Source organism: Meles meles, chromosome 1 (assembly GCF_922984935.1).
Source record: "Meles meles chromosome 1, mMelMel3.1 paternal haplotype, whole genome shotgun sequence".
In the NCBI taxonomy this organism is placed as follows: domain Eukaryota; kingdom Metazoa; phylum Chordata; class Mammalia; order Carnivora; family Mustelidae; genus Meles; species Meles meles.
The window spans coordinates 17,332,058-17,354,096 of NC_060066.1; the positions used below are offsets into that span (position 1 = coordinate 17,332,058).

The following is a 22,039-nucleotide window of genomic DNA, read 5'->3' on the forward strand; positions in this document are numbered from 1 at the left end:
GGTACATGTGCCTGAGAGAGAGACGGAGACAGAGGCCAAAACTGGACTTGAGGAACCAGGGTTCCAGGAGACGAAGGGGATGGAATCTGGATCAGAGGTCAGTATGAGCTTCTTTGTGCTTCATTTTATTCTTTTGTTAAAAAAAATTTTATTCGAATTAGATATATATGGAATATTGGGCATATATTTCCAATAGAGGTCACCACAATATTGTCTGTTTTCTGGGATATGATTTGTTCACAAATAGATGCAGTGAATCAAACTGATGTTAAGGGCTAAGTTTGGCAGATAAAGTATTAATCACGAAAACTGAGGGAAGAGGAAGGAGCTGCACATCTGAATTTAACAGGCCCGATAGTGTTCAGGATTTTATAAGTTAGTTTTGTTGAGCAGGCTTGGTCTTCTCTAACCTGTTTGCTTAATAAATACTTTCCTCAGAAGAGGGCAAAAATGATAACGAGCCACGGAAGGAAACTCGGCATTGCTTCTGGTGCATTCCTGCCCAAAGCACGTAAGCTGAAGCTCACCGTGAGGAAACAACAGACAAATGCTAACTGAGGGACACTACAAAACCTGGCTGGATTCTCCAAAAATATCAATGTTATATAATACAGAGACAGACTCGGGAGTGGTGCCCACATAAAGGAGACTAAAGAGACAGGACAACTGAGAAAATGGATTATCTGAGATTTTCTTTTGCTCTAAAGGACAGTTTTATCACAACTGATAACATCTGAATAAGGCTTATACAATGGATAACAATAATATGCTCATTTCATGATTCTGATCATTGTTCTGTGGTCATGTGATAAGGATTCCTTGGTTTTAGGAAATATACGCTGAAGCATTTAGGGGGAAACGGGCATCAGGTTTGCAACTTTCTCTTAAAAAGTTCAGAGAAAAAAAAATGTATCTACATGTGTCCAGGCACACACAGAGACAGAGAGGCTAATGCCAATTTAGCAACATGCTAATACCTGAGAATCTGAGAGAAACCTATTTGAAAATTCTTAGTATTTTTCTTGCAAATTTTCTGTTGATTCTGACACCATGACCCGTTGGTGCCCCACCTACCTCCGCCAAAGAAAAGACAGTAAAAAGTAATCTTAGGTTTGGTCCAAATGAATTGAATCTAATTCAAAATCACAGGAGACTGAGCCGCGGTGTAAATCCCTGCTCAGTTCTAGAAGTAGTTCAGTGTGGAACTTAAAAAGTGTTGCAGATATGAATGGGTGCCATAGGTTTTATTTTATTTATTTATTTTAAAGATTTTATTTTTATTTATTTGACAGACAGAGATCACAAGTAGGCAGAGGAGCAGGCAGAGAGAGGAGGAAGCAGGCTCCCCGCTGAGCAGAGAGCCCGATGCGGGGCTCGATCCCAGGACCCTGAGATCATGACCTGAGCCAAAGACAGAGATTTTAACCACTGAGCCACCCAGGCGCCCCTGCCATAGGTTTTAAATCTTATTTAATGTAAGTAACAATCATATGTTACCTATTACATATTTGCAGTTATCACTAATTTCGAAGTCTCACTTTAAAAGAGGGCTGAAGGAAGTGAAAACATATGGTTTCAATGTTAAATAAATGAAGAACAAAATGCTTTTTCCCCACATAATAAATATTTATATTAACAAAATTCCTTTTTTCCAGCATCGTGGAAGCTAAATTATATATTCTAAGTAGGTCCTTGATAATTTATTTCCAGCAGATTCAAATTTAAAGTCCTTTACAGCTCTTATCTGATTTACCTTACTTACGAAGATCCTTATCAAGTACTGGGCTAATTTTGTAATTCACATGGATACAGGAAAACTTAGTAACTTGGTAGAAAATCGTGAAGCAAAATCTGGGGCTTACATCTGGTACCTCAGACATTTGACTAAGTCGCTAAGAGAAACATGAATTAAAGAATTACAACAAACTGTACGTTCAGACATTTTGGCTACTTTACAATCCTGGATGACACTATATTCTGCTTAAAAGAAAAACTAGGGGAGGTGGGGTGGCTCAGCGGGTTAAGCCTCTGCCTTCAGCTTAGGTCGTGATCTCAGGGTCCTGGGATCGAGCCCTGCATCAGACTCTCTCTCAGCGGGGCATCTGCTTCCCCTCTCTCTCTGCCTGCTTCTCTACCTACTTGTGATCTGTCAAATAAATAAAATCTTTAAAAAAACCCACAAAAACCAGAAGAGATGAACATTAAAAGTCATGAATAAATACAATCTAAAAAGAGTTTGTATAAGCCCTGCTTCTCTCATGGCGCAAACAGGTGATTTTATACCTTCTCATAAAGTCTTTTTTGTGATTCGAGTTCCAGATGTCTCATTTCCAGGTCTTTCGCTGTAGTAGCAATTTCTCGATCTCTCATGTGTACCTACGGCCAAACAACAAAGTGTGAACACTAGAAACAATATACAAGATAATTTCTCTTCAACAGATTTAATAATCTTGTAATCTAAACAACCCACTTGGAGTATTTAAAATAAAAAGTATTGGGTTTTTGATACCAGAGTAATTGATGGCATATTAACATTCACTGTAGAATCTGGGAATAAAGTCTGAGTTAAAGTTAAAGCTTAATTTTCTAAAAAGGAAAGTACAATTACCATACGCTCATCTACCCAGGCTGCGAGAACAGATGGCAGTTCTTACCACACTGTATCAGCCAATATTATGAGTTAGAAAAACTTGAGCAATTTAAATTTGTGGTGGTTAAAAATATAGAATGTTTAATCTTATTAAATATATTATTTAATGTTCTTTTTGATTAAATGACTATATTTAAAGAAAATTCTTTTTAAAGATTTATTTATTTTCTTAGAGGGAGAGCGAGCGAGCAAGGGGGAAGGGCAGAGGGAGAGAGAGAATCTCAAGCAGATTCCCCACTGAGCACAGAGCATGACATGGGGCTCGATCTCAGGATCCCGAGATCATGACCCAGCCAAAATCAAGAATCTGTCGCCCAGCCAATCGAGTCACCCAGGTGCCCCTAAATGACTATACTTTAATAAATTCAGTTTGGCAACTAGTAACTCCAAGTTCAATGTGCTCTGCTTGGACTCAGCTAATTTAAAGTTCACCGCTCTCCAAATTTTGATTACTTGGAAGCTTCTCACTCTTATACACTAGAGGGTTCGACTAAGGCCCTCTTTAAGTAGACAGAGAATCTTAGGAGTGGTCTTAAATAAATACTTGGCTGCCTAGAGTCCCCATTTTGTAAGAGTGACATGTGTTTCAGAAATAGAACAAAACAAACTATAACCCCATCTCGCCCCATTCATTTATTGAGCCCACATTTAACGACTGCATACTATTTGCATCCGTTAAGTATCAGACATTGTAAAGATCCAAGATCACAGGATCGAATACCTATCTCTGGAGAAACAAAGAGTAAAGATGAAAACACAGTGGCATGTACAAGAAGGACAAACATCTGAGAAGTAAATAAACCAGTGACTGGCAACCAGTGCAACTTAAGGAGGTTACTGGGAGAGCAGCTAGCTCCAAGTGGGGATGCTCAAGTCCATGAAACGAGGGTAGTAGAAATGCCAGTGGGCACAGGAGAGGTTTGGTACTGTTCATCATGCTGTTCGGGACTTTCAATGAGAGAAGCTTTTTTGCTTATGGATTTTTAGACACGTACACAGCTTAGTGCCAGGGCAAACCCAGCTCAGCTCCGCTGACCGCGAATGGATGTGCGCTCACTCGTGCGTGTCAGCCTTCCTGCTGGTGCCGGCGCTGTGAGGAGAAAAGCTCTGGCAGCTGAGTGGGCCGGAGCTGACTATCAGAATAGGGAGATGAAGGACGGGAGGCTGGAAGGGTAAGCAGAGGCCAGGTCACGCGAACTGAAAGGACTTTACAGGATTCTTTGACCAAAAAAAAAAAAAAAAATGCTTCTCTCTCAAAGAGTTCAGAATAAAGAGGTCAGAATTCTAAGCCTGTATTACTCTGGGAGAAGAACATATGCTTTTCTAGAATAATGAATTATCAGCCTCATTTACTCAGTGGGATCATGAAAAGGAATCACAGCTTTCAAAAGCCAATTTAAAATTAACCGGCTTTAAACAAAACAAAAAGTATTATCTCGGGCTATAGCAGAGATGACAGGTTTCTAATACAGATGAATTCAAAATACTTTCAAAGACTGAAAAAATACTTAGTGTTTTACCAAAACCAGGTTTAAAACTCCCTAAATTAGTCTATAAATTCCATGCAATTCTAATAAACACGCCGTTAGGATGGGGTGAGGCAGGGATTCAGAAAGCAAGAAAGATACGATTGATTCTCCAAGTCTATTTGAGATGATACACATCTGAGAATACAGCAGAGAACGCAGAAAAGGCAGATTAATAGTGGGCACGAGGCCCAGCAGTTAGATGATGAAGCTGTCGTTCAGGGGGCTGCTGGCTTAGGAGAAGACAGTGCTAAGTAGGAGATAAGACATACACGGGAATTTAACACTGAATAAAAAATCAGTTGGCAAATGACTCTGTTAATCAACAAACGGGTGTGACCGTTCCAATGAAGCTGTATTTATGGATGCTGAAATATGAAGTTCATGCTTTTAAAAATGTCACATAATATTCATGTCATGAAATTATTATTGTTGGAGTTCTTTCAACCATTTAAAGAGTCAAAACCAGGGGCCCCTGGGTGGCTCAGTTGTTTAGGTGGCTGACTCGTGATTTTTGGCTCAGGTCATGATCTCAAGGGTCATGGGATTGAGGCCCATGTGGGTCTCCGAGCTCAGCAGCGGTTCCGCTTGCGATTCTCTCCCTCTGCCCCTATCTCCACTGACACTCTCTCTATAAAATAAGTAAACTGTAAAAAAAAAGTGATGAGTAAAAACTGAGGTGTACTGTAAGCATAAACTGACGGCTAGATGGCTAGATTTCCAAGATTTAGTATAAGCAAAGCGTAAAACATCTCATTCATGATGTCTTTATACTAATTATGTATTTTATTTTTTTAAAGATTTTATTTATTTGACAGACAGAGATCACAAGTAGGCAGAGAGGCAGGCAGAGAGAGAGGAAAGGAAGCAGGCTCCCTGCCTAGCAGAGAGCCCGATGCGGGGCTCGATCCCAGCACCCTGGGATCATGACCTGAGCCCGAAGGCAGAGGCTTTAACCCACTGAGCCACCCAGGCGGCCCTATACTAATTACGTATTTTAAAAATTGGGAAATATATTGAGTTAAACAAAATGCTATTAAAACTAATATCCTTATTTTTAACACGTGGCTGTTAGAAAACAAAATTGCCTACGTGGCTCACATCATATTTCCACTGGATATCGCTGCCCCAAATGGCACAAACAGCCCACGTAAGTTGGAAGGAAAAAACGTGACAGAAAACTGACAAATGATACGGATATACAATTTAGAGTTCTTGTACAAATGGAAGGTAAGTAACCGGAGAGATACCTAACCTCACCAGCAAGGAAAAAAAAGACAAATTAAAATGTACAACTTTCACCTATGAGACTGGCAAATATTAAGACTGATGTACTCCTGAACCGACCAGGGTATTAGCACTCTTCTATATACACTTCAAAGAATTCAGGTGGGTTCATTTCTGGAGAACAATTTGGCAGATCTTGGAGTGTACCCAACAACACGATGTGTGCAAGTCCTCAAAGATCCGCGCTCAGACTGTATAACCTGGCACCGTCTCGTATAGCAAAGTACTGCCGACAACCTTGATGTCCAACAGCAGAGTCACTAAATAAACCACAACACAGTCACGCAATGGAATACTATGCAGCCGTAAAAAGGAAAAAAGCGCTATGACCATTTTTTTCAGTTTATTTTGGGGATGAAATGAGAGAAGAGTAGGGAAGGTCCATTTTTGACTCCATGTATTTTATAATGGAAATTTTCTGATACTGGCCAGGTGCAAATTTTTATAGGAAAAGAACATTTCCCCTACTTCACAGTTAATGGTTCACTCATACTTCTGTTTTTAGAGAAACAGTCACCAAGGACACCGGTCAAACTGACTCATTTTCTTGGCATTTCTAAAATGTTTAGCTATCAATGAAACTCGAAAGGGAAGAGGAAAGGCTGAGGCTAGTTAGTGTTCCCAGCGATTCCAGTGAGGACACGGAAGTTGAAGGTAAGAGAGTAAATGGAGCGAATGGAGACCCTGTGTGAGCACTAAGACACGGATTGTAAACCTTTCTCTCGATTTCGTCGTCCAGTCGTCTTAGTTCCATTTCACGCTGATCTTGCTGCATCTTCAGAAAGCGCCTTCTTGTAGCATCTTGTAAGTGCATCTCCCTGACTTTCAGCTCTCTTTTCACAGAAGCAAGTCTAAAATACAAAATACATCGACACATTGCCCCACAGAGATATAAGTGGAAAAATCGCCATGTTTCATAACGGGACCCACCACTGACGAGGGCACACCTTCCCTAACCCCCCGGTGAGGTTGTGGCATCACCCGCACAGGGCAAAGATGCCCGTGGCTGCCCTCGTGGAAAGGACAAGGGTCCACACGCAACTGGCTCTTCTTTTCGTCTTTTAAAAGTTCCTAACAGGTCTACTCAGATCATCTCAGTACAATCAATACCCTTTGTCTTTATTTAACACAAGGCTAGTTAATGCTCCATTCAGTACTTGTGTTTTACCCATAACAGAAATCAGTTTCATAAAATCCCAACCAAGAGTAAAACTCAGGAGGGGGCGCTTGGGTGGCTCAGTGGGTTAAAGCCTCTGCCTTCGGCTCAGGTCATGATCCCAGGGTCCTGGGATCGAGCCCCACATCGGGCTCTCTGCTCAGCGGGGAGCCTGCTTCCTCCTCTCTCTCTCTCTCTCTGCCTACTTGCAATCTCTCTCTCTGTTAAATAAATAAATAAAATCTTAAAAAAAAAAAGAGTAAAACTCAGTAAACACTCACAGAAGTGAGTTTCCGACAATTAGGCTTAGTCTCCATGCTCATCTCGAAACCTTAATTAATTTAAATATTTTGCTTTATTAACATATTTTTGAATAAACACCAAATACTTCTTCCCCTGTTCTCCAAAATATGAAATGTAAAACGAGATAATCATTTTATGCTTCAATTTTCAAGCCATACAGGTAAGTTTACAACACAATTCTAAAAATTCTGCTCCCCTAAAGGGGATTTATCCAGCACTGTACTACAAAGCATTTCTGCCCACTGTACAATAATGCTTCCAATAGTGTCCTCCAAGGTACATGAGACTTGTCTTCTGGATAATCAGTGCAAAGGTACATTCAGCATAATTTCAGAATTACCTTGCACTGTATGCCAATTCTTTGAAATGTGGTAGATGCAGATTTTTTTATTAGCTTAAATTTTTGCTTAATGGAAATGCCACAGCTGGGTGATGCTATGTATATAGAAAAGAAAGAAGGTAAAAATTACTCAACTAACGCATATGTCCGGATTCTCTCAAAGTGATAACACACACCTCTGTCTTTGCTGTACCATCTTCTCCTCCTCCTGTAAGAGCAGTTCTCTCCTCGCTTCTTCGGCTTTACGAAGCAGTTCCTGTTTTTGGTACCAAGCTTCGTCTTCAACTCTCTGCTGGTCTACCTCAGCTTGCATATCTTCAACCATCTGCCTGGAATAGGGAAACTTACTATTATATCCAGACACAGACAAGGCCCCGGTACACATACGTGATTATGAGCAGGTAAACTGCTACTTGCCTCTCACTTTCATATTTATCTCATCAAAATGGTAGAAAGCACTGAAAAGGATGCCCTACGTAAGTCTCCCCAAAAAAGTGCAAAGAAATTCAAGCAAAGAAAACAGAGTAATTTAAGTCCAAGAACAACCAAAACACAAAATGTACACCTGATTAATGTCATTGTTTTACTTCTACAAGCAGGAATTACACATCCTTAAAGATATTCCCAGGCTTCAAACTCTGATTTTACACAAATACTTAGTAATTTACGTGTGTTTTTCATTAAAAAATTCCGTCTATATTTCTAGCAGATTTTGCTCCTATCACACACAGAGCAACTATCCGTGATTACCTCTCCCTCAGGTAGTCCAACTCATCCTTCCTTATTCTTTCTCGCTCCTGTGTCTGATAGTCCACGATAAACTTGGGATATTGGTTAAAAACTGGATACTGTCCTTTCGTCAATGCCGCAAAGACGTGAAGCATGCTGTTGGGATGAACCTCAGTAGGAGTGGTATCCATGAGACGGTAGACTTCTCTAATGACAACACTTATGTCCAGGTTATTCCGATGATGAAAAAAATACTGTAAGAAAACACTGTGCTTAAATTGTGAGTTAGCTAACAAAGAAATTACAAGATAGAATTAAAACAAGGTTAGCTTAAAAAGTGTGAATTAATCTTGTCTTTCTCTCTCTTCTTTCTTGGCAGATGCACTGGAGCTTTTCTTAAGCCAAGTTTTTTGTTTTTGTTTTTAAGATTTTATTTATTTATTTGACAGAGATCACAAGTGGGGGGGGGGAGCAGGCTCCTCGATGAGCAGAGAGCCTGATGCGGGGCTTGAACCCAGGACCCTGGGATCATGACCTGAGCCAAAGGCAGAGGCTTTAACCCACTGAGCCACCCAGGCGCCCCACTTAAGCCAAGTTTTAAGATGAAGAGTCAATTTCATGTTTTAAAAGTCTAAAGAAATTCAAGACCAAACTTCTGAAATAATACTTTTTAAACTTGAACTCAAACTGGCCTCCTTTGTATCAGAAGAACACTTCAACCAACAATGGAGCACACTCTTCTGCTCAGATTTTTTCCTTGCAAAATCCCAAATAAATAAATTTGCAAATAAATTAGCTTGATTCGTTAAAAATATCTGAAATGTTTCCACATTACCTTGTTCTGCTGGAAGGTCCAAATTCTAAAATATATATACGTGAGCATCTTGAGAAGATTAAGGAGAAATAAAGTTTGACAGGGGTGCCTGGGTGGCTCAGTCCAAGTCTCTTGATTTTGGCTCAGGTCATGATCCCGGGGTGGTGAGACTGAGCCCCTCAATGGGCTCCATGCTAAGTGGGGAGTCTGCTTGAGATTCCTTCTGTCCCTCTCCCTCTGCCCCTCCCCACCCACTCTCTCTCTCTCAAATAAGTAAATCTTTTTTTTTTTTTTAAAGATTTTATTTATTTATTTGACAGAGAGAGATCACAAGTAGGCAGAGAGGCAGGCAGAGAGAGAGAGAGGGAAGCAGGCTCGCCGCTGAGCAGGGAGCCCGATGCGGGACTTGATCCCAGGACCCTGAGATCATGACCCGAGCCGAAGGCAGCGGCTCAACCCACTGAGCCACCCAGGCGCCCCTCAAATAAGTAAATCTTTAAAAAAAGAAAAACTAGGGGCACCTAGCATGGGCACCTGCACATGCACGAGCAGGGTGAGTGGCGAATGACAAGCAGGACACTCCCCCCTCACTTAGTGCAGAGCCCGACTTGAGTGGGGCTCCATCCCAGGACCCTGAGATCATGACCTAAGCCAACTGAGTCAGACACTTAACCAACTGACCCTGTCCTTTTAAAAACCTCCTTTAGCGCTTTCTTTCAAGTAACCTTCCTGCCACATCTCAGAATTCTCAGAGTAACCATTTCTTGTGGGTAATAGGTAGCCAGACTGTCACAGACTGGATGGGTCACTGATATTAATTAACAGATGACTCAGCAGAATTAACGATGACTCAGCAGGTAAACATCCTAAAACAGGCAACAAGCACTGAACTGGATCCAGTATTCCCGCGTTTCTCTCCTGAAGCTACGACTTTAAGACAAATGGTGTGCGGGATCTCCTGCTGGATTACTGACCGACCAGGTCAGAGGGGGGATGTGGTACACCTTGCACGCCACTGCGTTTCTCCCACCTGGCACCAGTACCGGGCATGCAACAGGTACTCAATAAAGGCACTGATTCTTCAGTGGAAATAAATGAAAACTCGAGACCTGCTACTTAAGAACAAAGATATTTACCTCAAAATCATCTTTAAGACTGCAGTTGAGCAAAGGCGCTCTAGAACATATGTTGTAGGCCACGACAGTCATCAGGAGGAACGAAGGATGGTTGGAAAAGACATTATCAAATAATTTTAGCCACTCTTCTCTGGTTAGTACTTCTGAAAAAACGGTTTCAAGAAGAGGCCATGCATACAGCTAAAATAAATAAGGAAAAACTTATTAGTTTTCTACGGAAAAGTCGTAAGTCCTTGCTAATACTCTTACATTTGATGCAGCTGTGAAAATCATTATATTCAAAACGATTATGAAAAGAACTACCTTAATATGGACCCTTCTTTATAGACTTTTGGGAAAGCAGTTTAATGAAGAAACAAATGGAATGCTATTAAAAATACAACAGGTCGTATGTTCTTTTATTATACTCTTTCAAGAAAATTGTCTTATTTATACCCGAGCCAATGTTAGCTTCCAAAGTAAGTCATGTTATCCTAAAAACAACAAACTTCTTACCTGGGAAGTTATGTCATGAGCTATGTAGTGCTGCAGCAGTTCTCTGTCGTGGAATGCCAGAACATTCTCTATCATACTGAGAATATTGATGGGAGGATTCGGGAAATATTCAAACCAGTGTTGACACCAATTGACTATGAAGAAAAAAAAATGGAAATTTATCTTTACCATCTCTATTATCAAAGGACTTGGCAATTCTTACACATATCCACTCTACGTCCTCAATATGTCCATTAATAAAATCATAACAACTCTTTGAGTTCTAGAACTTTTGATTTTAAACTTCCATCCCATTAATGTCGTATTTCAGGCTCATAGAATTGGCCAATTTCCTCAACCGAGCGCAATCAATGAGAGTGTCCATTAAAACAAACAGAACTTTCCGGAGTTTTCCTGATCTTCCCAACAGGGCACTCTGCTTCCTTCTTCTCCTGGTTAACAAAATGACCTTCCTACAAAAAGTTCCTTCTTAAGTCTTCATTAATTGTGATGAATGTTAAGTGAAAACCTCTTGAAATTTACTCAAATTCATACCTAATCAAAACTAGAAAAGTTTAGGGGGTGCCTGGGTGGCTCAGTGGATTAAGCCGCTGCCTTCGGCTCAGGTCATGATCTCAGGGTCCTGGGATCGAGCCCCGCATCGGGCTCTCTGCTCCACGGGGAGCCTGCTTCCTCCTCTCTCTCTCTGCCTGCCTCTCTGCCTACTTGTGATCTCTCTCTCTCTGTCAAATAAATAAATAAAATCTTAAAAAAAAAAACTAGAAAAGTTTACAAGCAATGTTCAAAATTACTTTTTTTTTTTTTTGAGACAGAGAGTGTGTGTGCGGGGAGTGGGGGGGTGAGAGAGGGAGAGAGAGAATCTTAAGCAGACTCCATGCCCAATGTGGAGCCCGACGTAGAGCTCTATATCATGACTGAGATCATGGCCTGGGCTGAAACCAAGAGTGGGATGCTTAACCGAATGAGCTACCCAGACACCCCCAAAATTATATCTTACACATCAACACAAACACATAAAAACAAACGGGCATGTATCATATCCCCCTATCCATTAAATGTTAGAATAAACACGTCCCCATTACTAGGACAAGAGTGACTGCTCTATGGCCATAACAAGTAACCACCAGAATTGGTTTTAAATCTAAGCCATCGATGAACAACTTATTTAGAAAACCTAACTTTGAAAACCCAACCAGTGACTGAGGGATTCCCTGAAAGTCAGCCAGTGGAAAGCGGAATCCTTTCTGCTCATGATGTTTCTAAAGCTCACATTAACTCACTGAGCAACCACTACCACCCCCAAACCATTCCTCAAAAACCCTGGTGAGATCAGTTAGTTTCATTCAATGAACTATGTCTAATCACCATAGCCCTCCTTAATAATTTAATTCGGATTTTTATTTTATTTTTTTAAAGATTTTATTTGACAGACAGAGATCACAAGTAGGCAGAGGCAGGCAGAGAGAGAGGAGGAAGCAGGCTCCCCGCCGAGCAGAGAGCCCCATGAGGGGCTCCATCCCAGGACCCTGGGATCATGACCCGAGCTGAAGGTAGAGGCTTAACCCACTGAGCCACCCAGGCGCCCCCGGATTTTTATTCTAAACACTGAATTATGGTTCTGTCCTTTGACAATATGATCTCCTTTCTCATATTAGCAAAAGAAGACTTAGATCGGCAGAATTTGGATTACATCTGGTTATAAAAGGGCCTACAAGTTCTAGAAGTCAATTCTTTATTAGTAAGTAAATGTGAGTTAATAATTAAGGCATAAGTAAACTCTTGCAAAAACTAAGCTTTAAAAGAAATTATTTCAGCTTCTTTAACTGCTGCTCTTAAGTTAACTTTAAAAGAAAAATCCAGTTCAGCAACACGTGCTATGGGTCTACCGTGTCTCAGATACTGTTAGCCCTAGGAATTTTAAAACACCACACACACACACGCACACACACACACACACACACACGAAGCCCAGATTTTTACAACTAATCTTCATTAAGAGAACACTGTTCTCAATTAGGCACGAGGGAAACCCCGCTTTATACGTAAGCGTTTGCCTTCTCTTCTATTCTGCGTGGAGTTACCGCAGGAGTGTGTGTAGAAGGCCCAGACACAGGACTGAAGGAGAACAGGATAAAGACAAGTAACCGGCGCAGGGGAGGGGGCTTCCTTGATTAAACCAGAAGAACCCCCACTTGGTCATACAAGAGACTGTAAAGAGCGCTTCAAGATGACTTTTATAAACATATTCCAAATTATACATCAAACGGACTATATTCCTTCAGACTTTCTCCTAGGTCCCAACTAGACCGTGAACCTAAAAAGCTGAACAGTGGTTTATTGCGAGCAGGGCTAACATTTGGTCGGAGCTCCGTAAGTGCTCCTTGAATAAAACCGGTTTGAGACCCTCGATGAAAATTCCCAGCCACTCACGCTGGCCAGGATGGATCGCCTAGATTTAAATCAGGCCTAGAAGAGAAAATCAATTCCTCGGCACAGAACCGTATGCCAGCGATATAACAAGATTCTACTGGAAATAAAATATAGTTTTGCACACTTACCTAGTTATGAACAGCCTTTCTTATGGTAAGATGTCATTTGCCATTTTCCATTTTTGAGCATGCAAATCAGTGCCGTAACTGCACGCGCAACGTGTGCAACCATCACTGTGCGCAAAATCTTTTCCCAAAGAGAAACCCTGTACCCACTTAGTACCAACCTCCCATTCCTACCTCCTCCGAGCCCCGGTAACCTCTAATCTATTTTCTGTGTCCGTAAATTTGCCTATTTGAGATACTTCACACAAATTTGTTCTTTTGTGCCTAGCTTTCAGGGTCCATTCCCTTACACATTTGAACCATGTTCCATTGTATACTATACACACTATATACACAGTTTATCCATTCGTCTGTTAACAGCAATGATACTTGGGCTCTTTCCACCTTCTGGCTGTTGGGGATAACGCCACTGACATTCACATACGAGTATCTGTTTGAGTCTCTGTTTTCAGTTCTTTTGGGTATATCCCTAAGAATGCAATTGCTGGATTATATAGTAATTTTATGTTTAACTTTTTGAGAAATTGTCAATTTTCCACAGTGACCACCATTTTATGTTTCCAGCAATATATGAAGGTTAGAATTTTTCCACATTCTTAGCAACACTTTTTTTCCCGTTTTTAAATTACAGCCATCCCAGAAGGTATAAAGTGGTACCTCAGCGTGGTTTTGATTTGTGTTTCCCTAATGACTAATGATCTGGAGCATCTTTTCATGTACCATTAGCCATTTGTGTATCGTCTATGGAGAAAAGTTTAATCAAAGCCTTTGCCCACATAAAAATGGGATTATTTGTCCTTTTGTTGTTGAGTTGCTTCTTTTCCTTTTCAAACTCTGAGTGTTGTTGCCAGAGTAAACTTGTATAACCTTTTTGATGAATCAATTAGAATATTCATATTTTATGACCTAATAATACCAAGTCAAAAACTGACCAAGAGACAATATTATACATATTTATATGTGAAGACAGTTATAACATTATTTCTTTAGGTAAAAGTTAGAAATAACCTAAATGTCCAACAACGGATTAAACTAGAACCTCTACATTATAGAATATTAGAGTCATGAGGGGGGAAAAGATTACAGTCAGTAAGATATTTATAAAATTTATAAAAGTTTATAAAAAGAGAAATGTATCTAACATATTATATATAAACATATTATATATATTATATATATAATGTATATATATACATTTTGCTATATATAATATATATAAACATATTATATATATATAAAGGTAGTATAATTACAAAAATTTTAAAACTGCTTAAAAAGTACAGAAAAAAACTAATAGTCTAGCAGTCGGGGGACTAAATGATGATATACCTAAATGAAGAAATATTATATTACACAGGGAATAAATTATGTTTTTCAAGAATATTTAATGATTTGGGGAAATGCTTTTATAAGAAATTCATCAATAAATTCTCAAAGATTATCAATGAGGAGGAGGAACATTGGTGAATTTTCTTTTCTTTTGTATGTTCTCCTATATTTTCTCCAATCAGTAAAAATTTATCAAAGCAATGCAATTCAATTAAATGAACCAAAAAAAAGAGAAATATAGTATTCACAGTATGTATGCTTGAATCTTTTTATTTCTACTTCTCAAAATTTTACTGTAATTACAGTTAAGTGCTTATCTCCTTTGTACAAGAAAACCTTTTAAAGCAATTTAAAATACATATAAAATTGGTTATTTTTGTCAAACAAATCTATAACTGGATTCAGTTTATTGACTGTTTAACTGACCCAATTATACCAATATGAAAAAAGGACTCACTTTTCAGAGTAGATGGCAATGGTTCGGAGCACAGGCTAGAGTCTGTCTGGGTTCAAATCCTTGTTCTGCCACCAACCTACCCTTGGGAACTTAAGGTCTGTGTGCCTCAGTTTTCTCAGTTATAAAAAAGGAAGTAACAATGCCTACCTCGTAGTACTGTTAAGATTTAGATAAATTAATAAAAGCAAACATGGAGAATGGTATCGGTACACAGAAAGTTCTCAAGAAATGTTCGTACTGGCTGCTGAGAACGAGGATGGCAGTTAGCACCCGCTACAAGAGGCACTGTGTGCTAAATCCTGCCATACTTACTGCAGTCCTATTAATAATAAACTGATTTTCCGTAAGTGAAGCATCTGTTTCCTTACTTTTTTTTTTCCCCTGAAGATTTTATTTATTTGCGAGAAAAGAGCATGCATGCACGCGCAAATGGAGGTGGGAGCCGGACCAAGGCAGGATCCCAGGACCCTGAGATCATGATCTGAGCGAGATTCTTAACCGACCCAGGGCCACCCAGGTGCCCCTGCTTCCTTCCTACTAACAAAATCTAAGCTGTAACAGTATCTTCTAAAATGCAACTATCCAAATTTTCTTGTAAATGAAAAGGTTTTTGTATAAATGTCCAAACTGTCCATTTCATCCTGATTATTTAACACCAGCATTGTTAAATGTTGCAAAGCTGCAAAGACATCAGAAAATTACACAGGAAATCCACTGTTGGTTTCATTATTTAATACTTATTTACTTACTTATGAGAGTAGCAACAACTTCAAAACAAATGAGCTGGTTGTTCTGGAATAATTTTACAAATGGAAATGCCAAGAGCGGAAGATACGGCGTGTCGCTGAAGATGGCCGACCAGTGAGCTAATGCAGATAGGGTTCTGTAAATCAGGTAAGGAAATAAAGACCAGAGAACGGTTTATTATCAAAATTTGACTAAACAATACATTCGCCTGATAAAAAACTTGCTACGGAAAGTAATTTGATGAAAATTCTCCCTCCTACCTTTATTATCCAGCTTACTTCTCCAAGACCACTGTTAAAAGTATAGATCCTTTTTTTAAAAAATCACAAAGGTTGGTATAAACGTGTTGCACCTTGTGTTTTTCACTTAATAGCATCTTGGAAAAAGTCCATTATCAGTAGCTGCAGAGCTCTGATGCACAAGACAGTGCTGTACAGATACACCTTAATTTCTTTAACTTGGCCTTACTGGGCATGTAAGTTGTTTCTAACCCTTTATAAATAATGCCATGCTTAATGTTTTATTTACATCATTCTTCATGCAGGAATATAGATTTGGATAAACTCCTAGAGGTGAAATTGCTGAGTCAAAAAACATATGCATTAATTTCAATAGCCAGTGCCTAATTATTCTCTGCAAAGAAAGTGTCTATTCACATTCTCAGTAGCAGAGTAAAGGGATGCCCATTTTCTCATTCTGGCCAATGTGCTTTATTATCCTTCTTTTTAAATCTTTGGTCTAGGTGAGAAATGGCATTTCGAAGTGGTTTTAGTTTTATTTTTTTTTAGGATTATTTATTTATTGATTTGACAGACAGAGATCACAAGTAGGCAGAGAGGCAGGCAGAGAGAGACAAGAAAGCAGGCTCCCCGCTGAACAGAGAGCCCAATTCGGGGCTCGATCCCAGAACCCTGGGATCATGACCTGAGCCAAAGGTAGAGGCTTTCACCCACTGAGCCACCCAGGCGCCCCTCAATGTGGTTTTAAATGTATATGTAAATATATATTTTTTTCACTGTATTTCAATTGGCATTTATTATAAGGGAGGTACAGCATCTTTTCATGCTTAAGAACCATATCCCCAGCTATGAACTACACATTCAATCCTTTTTCCATTTTTTATTGGTTGGCCCTTTCCACGCCATTTACATGAATAGTTCATATAGAAACCAGCCTTTTATTTGTCCTATGTTTTGTATATACTTTCTCGGTTTTACATGTATCTTTGGGGAATGTTCTTACATGTAGAGATTTGTGTTCGTATCAATCTCTTCTGGATATGTCAAGCTTAAAGACTCCTGCCTTACTCTAGGACTATAATTCTGTATTTACTTCTGATACTTTCAAGGTTTGCTTTTTTAAAACTTTTTAAGATAGTTTTAGGTTTACAAAAAGTTGCAAAATCAGTAGAGAGTTCCTGTATACGCTTCAGTCAAATTACTCTCATGTTAACATCTTGCATAAATACAGTACAGTTATCAACACTAAGAAATTAACTGGTTCTGTGCTATTAACGGTACTAGACTTCAATCAGATTTTATCATTTTTCCCATTTTGCTAGGTGTTATTTTACTGTTCTGCCAACCTGGGGCACCACACTGCATTTCTTTGCTACGTCCCCATAGGTTCTTCCCATGTGGAAGCTCCCAGTCTTTCGGACACTGACATTTTTGAGGAATGCTACACAGTTATTTTACAGACTGTCCCTCAATGTCTTCTCACGATTTAGAGGGAGGTTCTAAGTTTCTGGCAAGAACACTAGGAAGTGCTGATGCCCATCATCACTGGGGATTTCCAATTTGACTCCTTGGTTATGGCGGCAGTGGCCGAGCTTCTCTGCTACAAAATGACTCTCTTCCCATTTGTAATTAACACACATCTCGAGGAAGGTACACACGTTGCCGCACTATACCGAACACACCTCTGTAACACTCTGAGCAGTTTCCTGCTTCTGATGGGGTACTTCTCGTGAAGGTTGAGAAATGCCACATGCACGCCCTTGTCTTCCAGGCTGCTGAACGCAGTGTGGTTTTCAGGCAGCTGGAGCAGAGAACGCCAAATGAACATTCTGCAATGAAAACATCATTTTAACCAAGAACAATCTGGGGGGTAACCCTGATTTAACATGAAAGAAAGTAAATGGTACCTGTATTTCATGGGATATTCACCATAGCCTTTTAATAAGATCTGTAAACGCTTTTTGTTTAATCCATCTGACAACTCATTCTTTAAAAAAAAAAAAAAAAAAGTGATGTAATCGCAAAACTGAAAAAGGTGAAATCTAGCCAACAGTGGCTTTCTAGTTTTCCTTATTTATTTACTTAAAGATTTTATTCATTATTTATTTATTTGAGAGAGAGAGAGCAAGCAGGGGGAGGAGCAGAGACAGAGGGGAGAAGAATCTCAAGGAGACGCCACGCTGAGCACGGAGCCTGACACGGAGCTCGATCTCACCACCCTCAGATCATGACCTGAGCTGAAACAAAGAGTCAGACACTCAACTGAGCCACCCAGGCACCCTGTTGGCTTTCCAACTTTATAACACAACACACAGTTAAAAAAATCTTTTTAGGGACGCCTGGGTGGCTCAGTGGGTTAAAGCCTCTGCCTTCCGCTCAGGTCATGATCCCAAGGTCCTGGGATCGAGCCCCGCATTGGGCTCTCTGCTCGGCAGGAGCCTGCTTCCTTTCCTTTCTCTCTGCCTGCCTCTCTGCCTGCTTGTGATCTCTGTAAAATAAATGAATAAAATCTTTAAAAAATATTTTTACATTATAGGACTCTCTATTCTCTCTCTCTTTCCAGTGTGCATATACATAGCAGATAAAGTTCATGAAACATTACTGTAGATCTGGGTTTGACAGACTTTTCCTGTAAAGGATCAGAGAGTGAATGTTTTAGGCTTTGTGGGCCAAGAGGCAAAATCAAGGATATTATGTAGATATTTAAAATGTAAACATTTCCCCAGGAGCCAGATGTGGCCGACGGGCTGCCAGCTGCTAACCCCTGCAGCAAGGGCAATGCATGCCAGTACTTTCTTCCTTCTCTCTCCCCCCACCCTTTCACTTCTTTCCCCCTTTTTACTTTTGAGTCAATTTTAAGTCAATTCCCATCTTTTTTAAAAATTTCACTTACTTATTTTTTTAAAAATTTTATTTATTTGACAGAGAGAGAGCACAAGTAGGCAGAGCAGCAGGTAGAGGGAGAGGAGGGAGCAGGCTCCCCACTGAGCAAGGAGCCGGATGTGGGGCTCGATCCCGGGACCCTGGGATCATGACCTGTGTGGAAGGCAGTCGCTGAACCAAGTGACTCACCCAGGTGCCCCAAGTCAATTCCAATTTTAATGGAAAAATTACTGTAAAGATTTGGGGATGATAAAGCCTATTTTGGAGATGACCTCATCTGATGCTAACAACTCAATGAAACAGATGGAATGTTGTTTTTATTTCAAGAAAATGGGTGGGTCAGAGCTCAGCGACACCAACCTACTCAGTATGTCTTGGCTAAGACTCAACGCCAGATTTTCTGAATTAGTGCAATGCCCTTTTTACCATTAAAAAAAAAAGAAAGGGCAATCCAATGTAAGCGGGAGCGAAAGGACAACCAAGATGACGGTGAAGGGAGATTCCCGCTTGACAGCCTTGTGCCAGAGCCGGAAGACCAGGCTGGAGCAACAGAATCAAGGAAAGAGACACCTTCACTCTTGTTATCAGCAAGACACCTACTGCCACCCAACCGCTTTGTAAATGGAGATAACACACCCAGGTGAGTCTGGCTTGAGTTTTATCTGTTCTTATCTTGACCACTTAAGGACGGAGTTCCTACTTCCCCTTCCAGGTCCCGAAGCCATGATTAGGGGAAAAGACGCAGTTCAAGCCTGTCCAAGGGTTCTACTTAGACCTCCTCCTTACAGCTGGCCGTGGACTGCGTAGGAACAGTCCACTCCCTGACCCCTTTCTGTAGGATCTCCATATTTGACTCATTCAAGAGCACCACCAGCTACCTTGACGGTGGTGTCTCTTTTATTTCCCAGAAGTCAACTGGGATCATCCTCCAGTTTTCCCAGAAAAGGCTCCTGTAAATTCTCAGCAAAGTTGAGGTCAGACCATGTCCCAGAGCTATCATTCAGCTTACTTTCTCATTAGAACATTCAACAAACAGGAACAATATTGTCCCATCTTCACACAGCAAGATTTGTGCCTGCTACTTAGCTTTTTAAAAGTAACCCATATTTTTGGAGGGGAGCTTGGTGGAGGGACAAGGTAACTGGGTGATGGACATTCAGGAGGGCATCTGTTGTGATGAGCACTGGGTGTGATATGCAACTGATGAAACACTAAATTCTATCCCTGAAACTAATAATACACTATATATTAATTAAATTGAATTTTTTAAAAAGCTAACCAATATTGAGTTTAAGATTACCTATAGAGGGAATAAAACTATAAAGAAAATCGAGGACATAATTTACACAAAAATGAGGACGAGAGTTACATCTGTGGGATAGGGAAAGAAATGTGGCTGGGGATGAGCACAGGAGCTACAAGGCTACTGATAATACTCTGTTTCTTAATGTGGACACAGGTATGTCCAGAAAAGCGTTAACACGGCAGGTCTGAGAATGCTATGCCTTAGAAAGGCATACTTGCAAGGTTGTCTGGGGTCTACAAACCTGGGTTTGGGGAAAGCTCCCACTATCCCCAGAACCTCTAAGAGTGGCTAACTGTGTGTAAATTGTTCGTACACTGTGGTTTAGGCTGAACACCTGTTTTCCTTGTAGAGTCTGGGATTTTTGCAATGTACTGAACAGAGGATGCCTACATAACCAGCCTCCACTGCGAACTCTGGCCCCTGGGTTTCTAATGAATTTCCCTGGTAGATAACACTTTTTTTCTCTTTCTTTTTATGTGGGTTTCACAGTTTTACAATGCTCCGAGGGAAAAAGAGGTCATTAAAATTAATGTGACAAACGTCAAGTGTTGGTGAGAATCTGGAGCAACCAGAGCTCTCTAATACCTCTTGGTGGGAATATAAATTGTTTCAATCCCCTTCTTGGGGAAACTGACAGCTTACTACAGCCGAACAGAAGCATTGCCAGCAAGCCGGTAATTCCATTCCTAGGTTTATATCCAGCATAAACGTGTCCTATGTTCACCAACAGAGAAGCCACAATGTGCACAGCAGCTCTACTTCTAGCAGCAAAAAAAAAAAAAAAAGAAAACCATCCAAATGCCTACTGACTGCAGAATGGATCACATCTGGTTTATTCACTTGATGGAATTTTATACAGCCACGAGTGAATGATTTACAACCGCATGGATTTCTCAAACATAAATCAAACCTAATGTTGCAAGAAAAAAGCCACATGCAAAAGAGTACAAACGGAATGATCCTATTATATTACATAAGGACAAAAAAAGGCAGAACTAAGGTATGTGTTGTAAGTCAGGAGAGTAGTCATCCTTGGGGTGGGGTGGGGGGAAAGTGTCTGGAAGGGACCAGGAGAGGCCCTTCTGGGGTGCTGGTAATGGCCTATTTTTGGTCTGGATGCCAATCACACAGGTGTGTCCACTCTCTAAAAATTCACTGAGCTGTATGTTTAGTTGTACTTTCCTGTGTGTGACTGATTTAATGCCAATAAAAAGTTTTAAAAGTCCTTGAAAATGTTAGCAACTTCTTTACTGATATTTATATTTACTTTCAACTCCAAAATAAAATAAAATATGCTCTTTGTAGAAAATTAGGAAAATAAAAAAAAATATGAAAGAAGAAAATAAAACTGACTGAAAGCCCTTCCTTCAAAGGTAATTCTATTAGCATCTTGATTTTTCTTCGAAAATAATACACAGGTACTCCTGTTCTTTTTAAATCAAACTAATATCCAAGTATATAGTTCTTGTAACTTGCTTTCTGTATTTAACATACTATAATTATTTCCCTTTCCTCTTAAATATTCTTAGATTTCTAGTGTCTAGCTCTATCATAATTTACATGCCATTGGACATTTTGGTTGTTTTTAAGTTTTTCTTGAATAAATCTCTCTCTCTTTCTCTCTCTCTCTCTCTCTCACACACACACACACACACACACGGTAACAGATCATCCTAAGGCAAAAAGGCAAAGTGGAATATTCTTTCTTAGAACCATTTGGCTTCTACCATCAAAATTTTTGTCCATACTCTGACTTAAAAATTCTCCTCCAGATACATTTGCCCAAATGTTTGAAGATCACTGTATAAGACTATGCACCGCATCACGGACTGTATTAACAGGAGACTCACGACACCATCCAAACGCCAGTTACGCAGAGTAACTTAAGACCAAGGTAGAGCCACAAGGGCGACACAATGCGAATGTTTTTTAAATGTTGTAGCACCAGAGGCGTAAATGCGAATAGACAGTCAACACGTTAAGGGATCAAAGGCACAGAATGGTGCCATAGTATGATTCCATTCATGTAAAAAAGAAGAAATAGAAAGGTTAAGACACGCAGACAGACATATGTTTACACACACAGG

General features: G+C 40.1%; 1 protein-coding gene across 5 annotated transcripts in view; it reads right to left on the reverse strand.

Annotated features, from left to right (window-relative positions):
* TBC1D31 (TBC1 domain family member 31) overlaps positions 1 to 22,039 on the reverse strand; it is a 69,688-nt gene that overhangs the window by 14,162 nt on the left and 33,487 nt on the right. For 4 of the 5 annotated variants that reach the window (XM_046023141.1, XM_046023131.1, XM_046023151.1 and 1 more), the window contains 9 exons: positions 17,671 to 17,750; positions 17,446 to 17,592; positions 15,527 to 15,660; positions 10,437 to 10,570; positions 9,942 to 10,121; positions 8,013 to 8,245; positions 7,439 to 7,591; positions 6,179 to 6,314; positions 2,284 to 2,376 (listed from right to left, as the gene is read on the reverse strand). In XM_046023141.1, coding sequence (XP_045879097.1) covers positions 2,284 to 2,376; positions 6,179 to 6,314; positions 7,439 to 7,591; positions 8,013 to 8,245; positions 9,942 to 10,121; positions 10,437 to 10,570; positions 15,527 to 15,660; positions 17,446 to 17,592; positions 17,671 to 17,750 — 1,290 coding nt within the window. Of the gene's footprint in view, positions 1 to 2,283; positions 2,377 to 6,178; positions 6,315 to 7,438; positions 7,592 to 8,012; positions 8,246 to 9,941; positions 10,122 to 10,436; positions 10,571 to 15,526; positions 15,661 to 17,445; positions 17,593 to 17,670; positions 17,751 to 22,039 lie in introns of those variants that run through there. The other variant, XM_046023163.1, reaches the window with a different exon arrangement.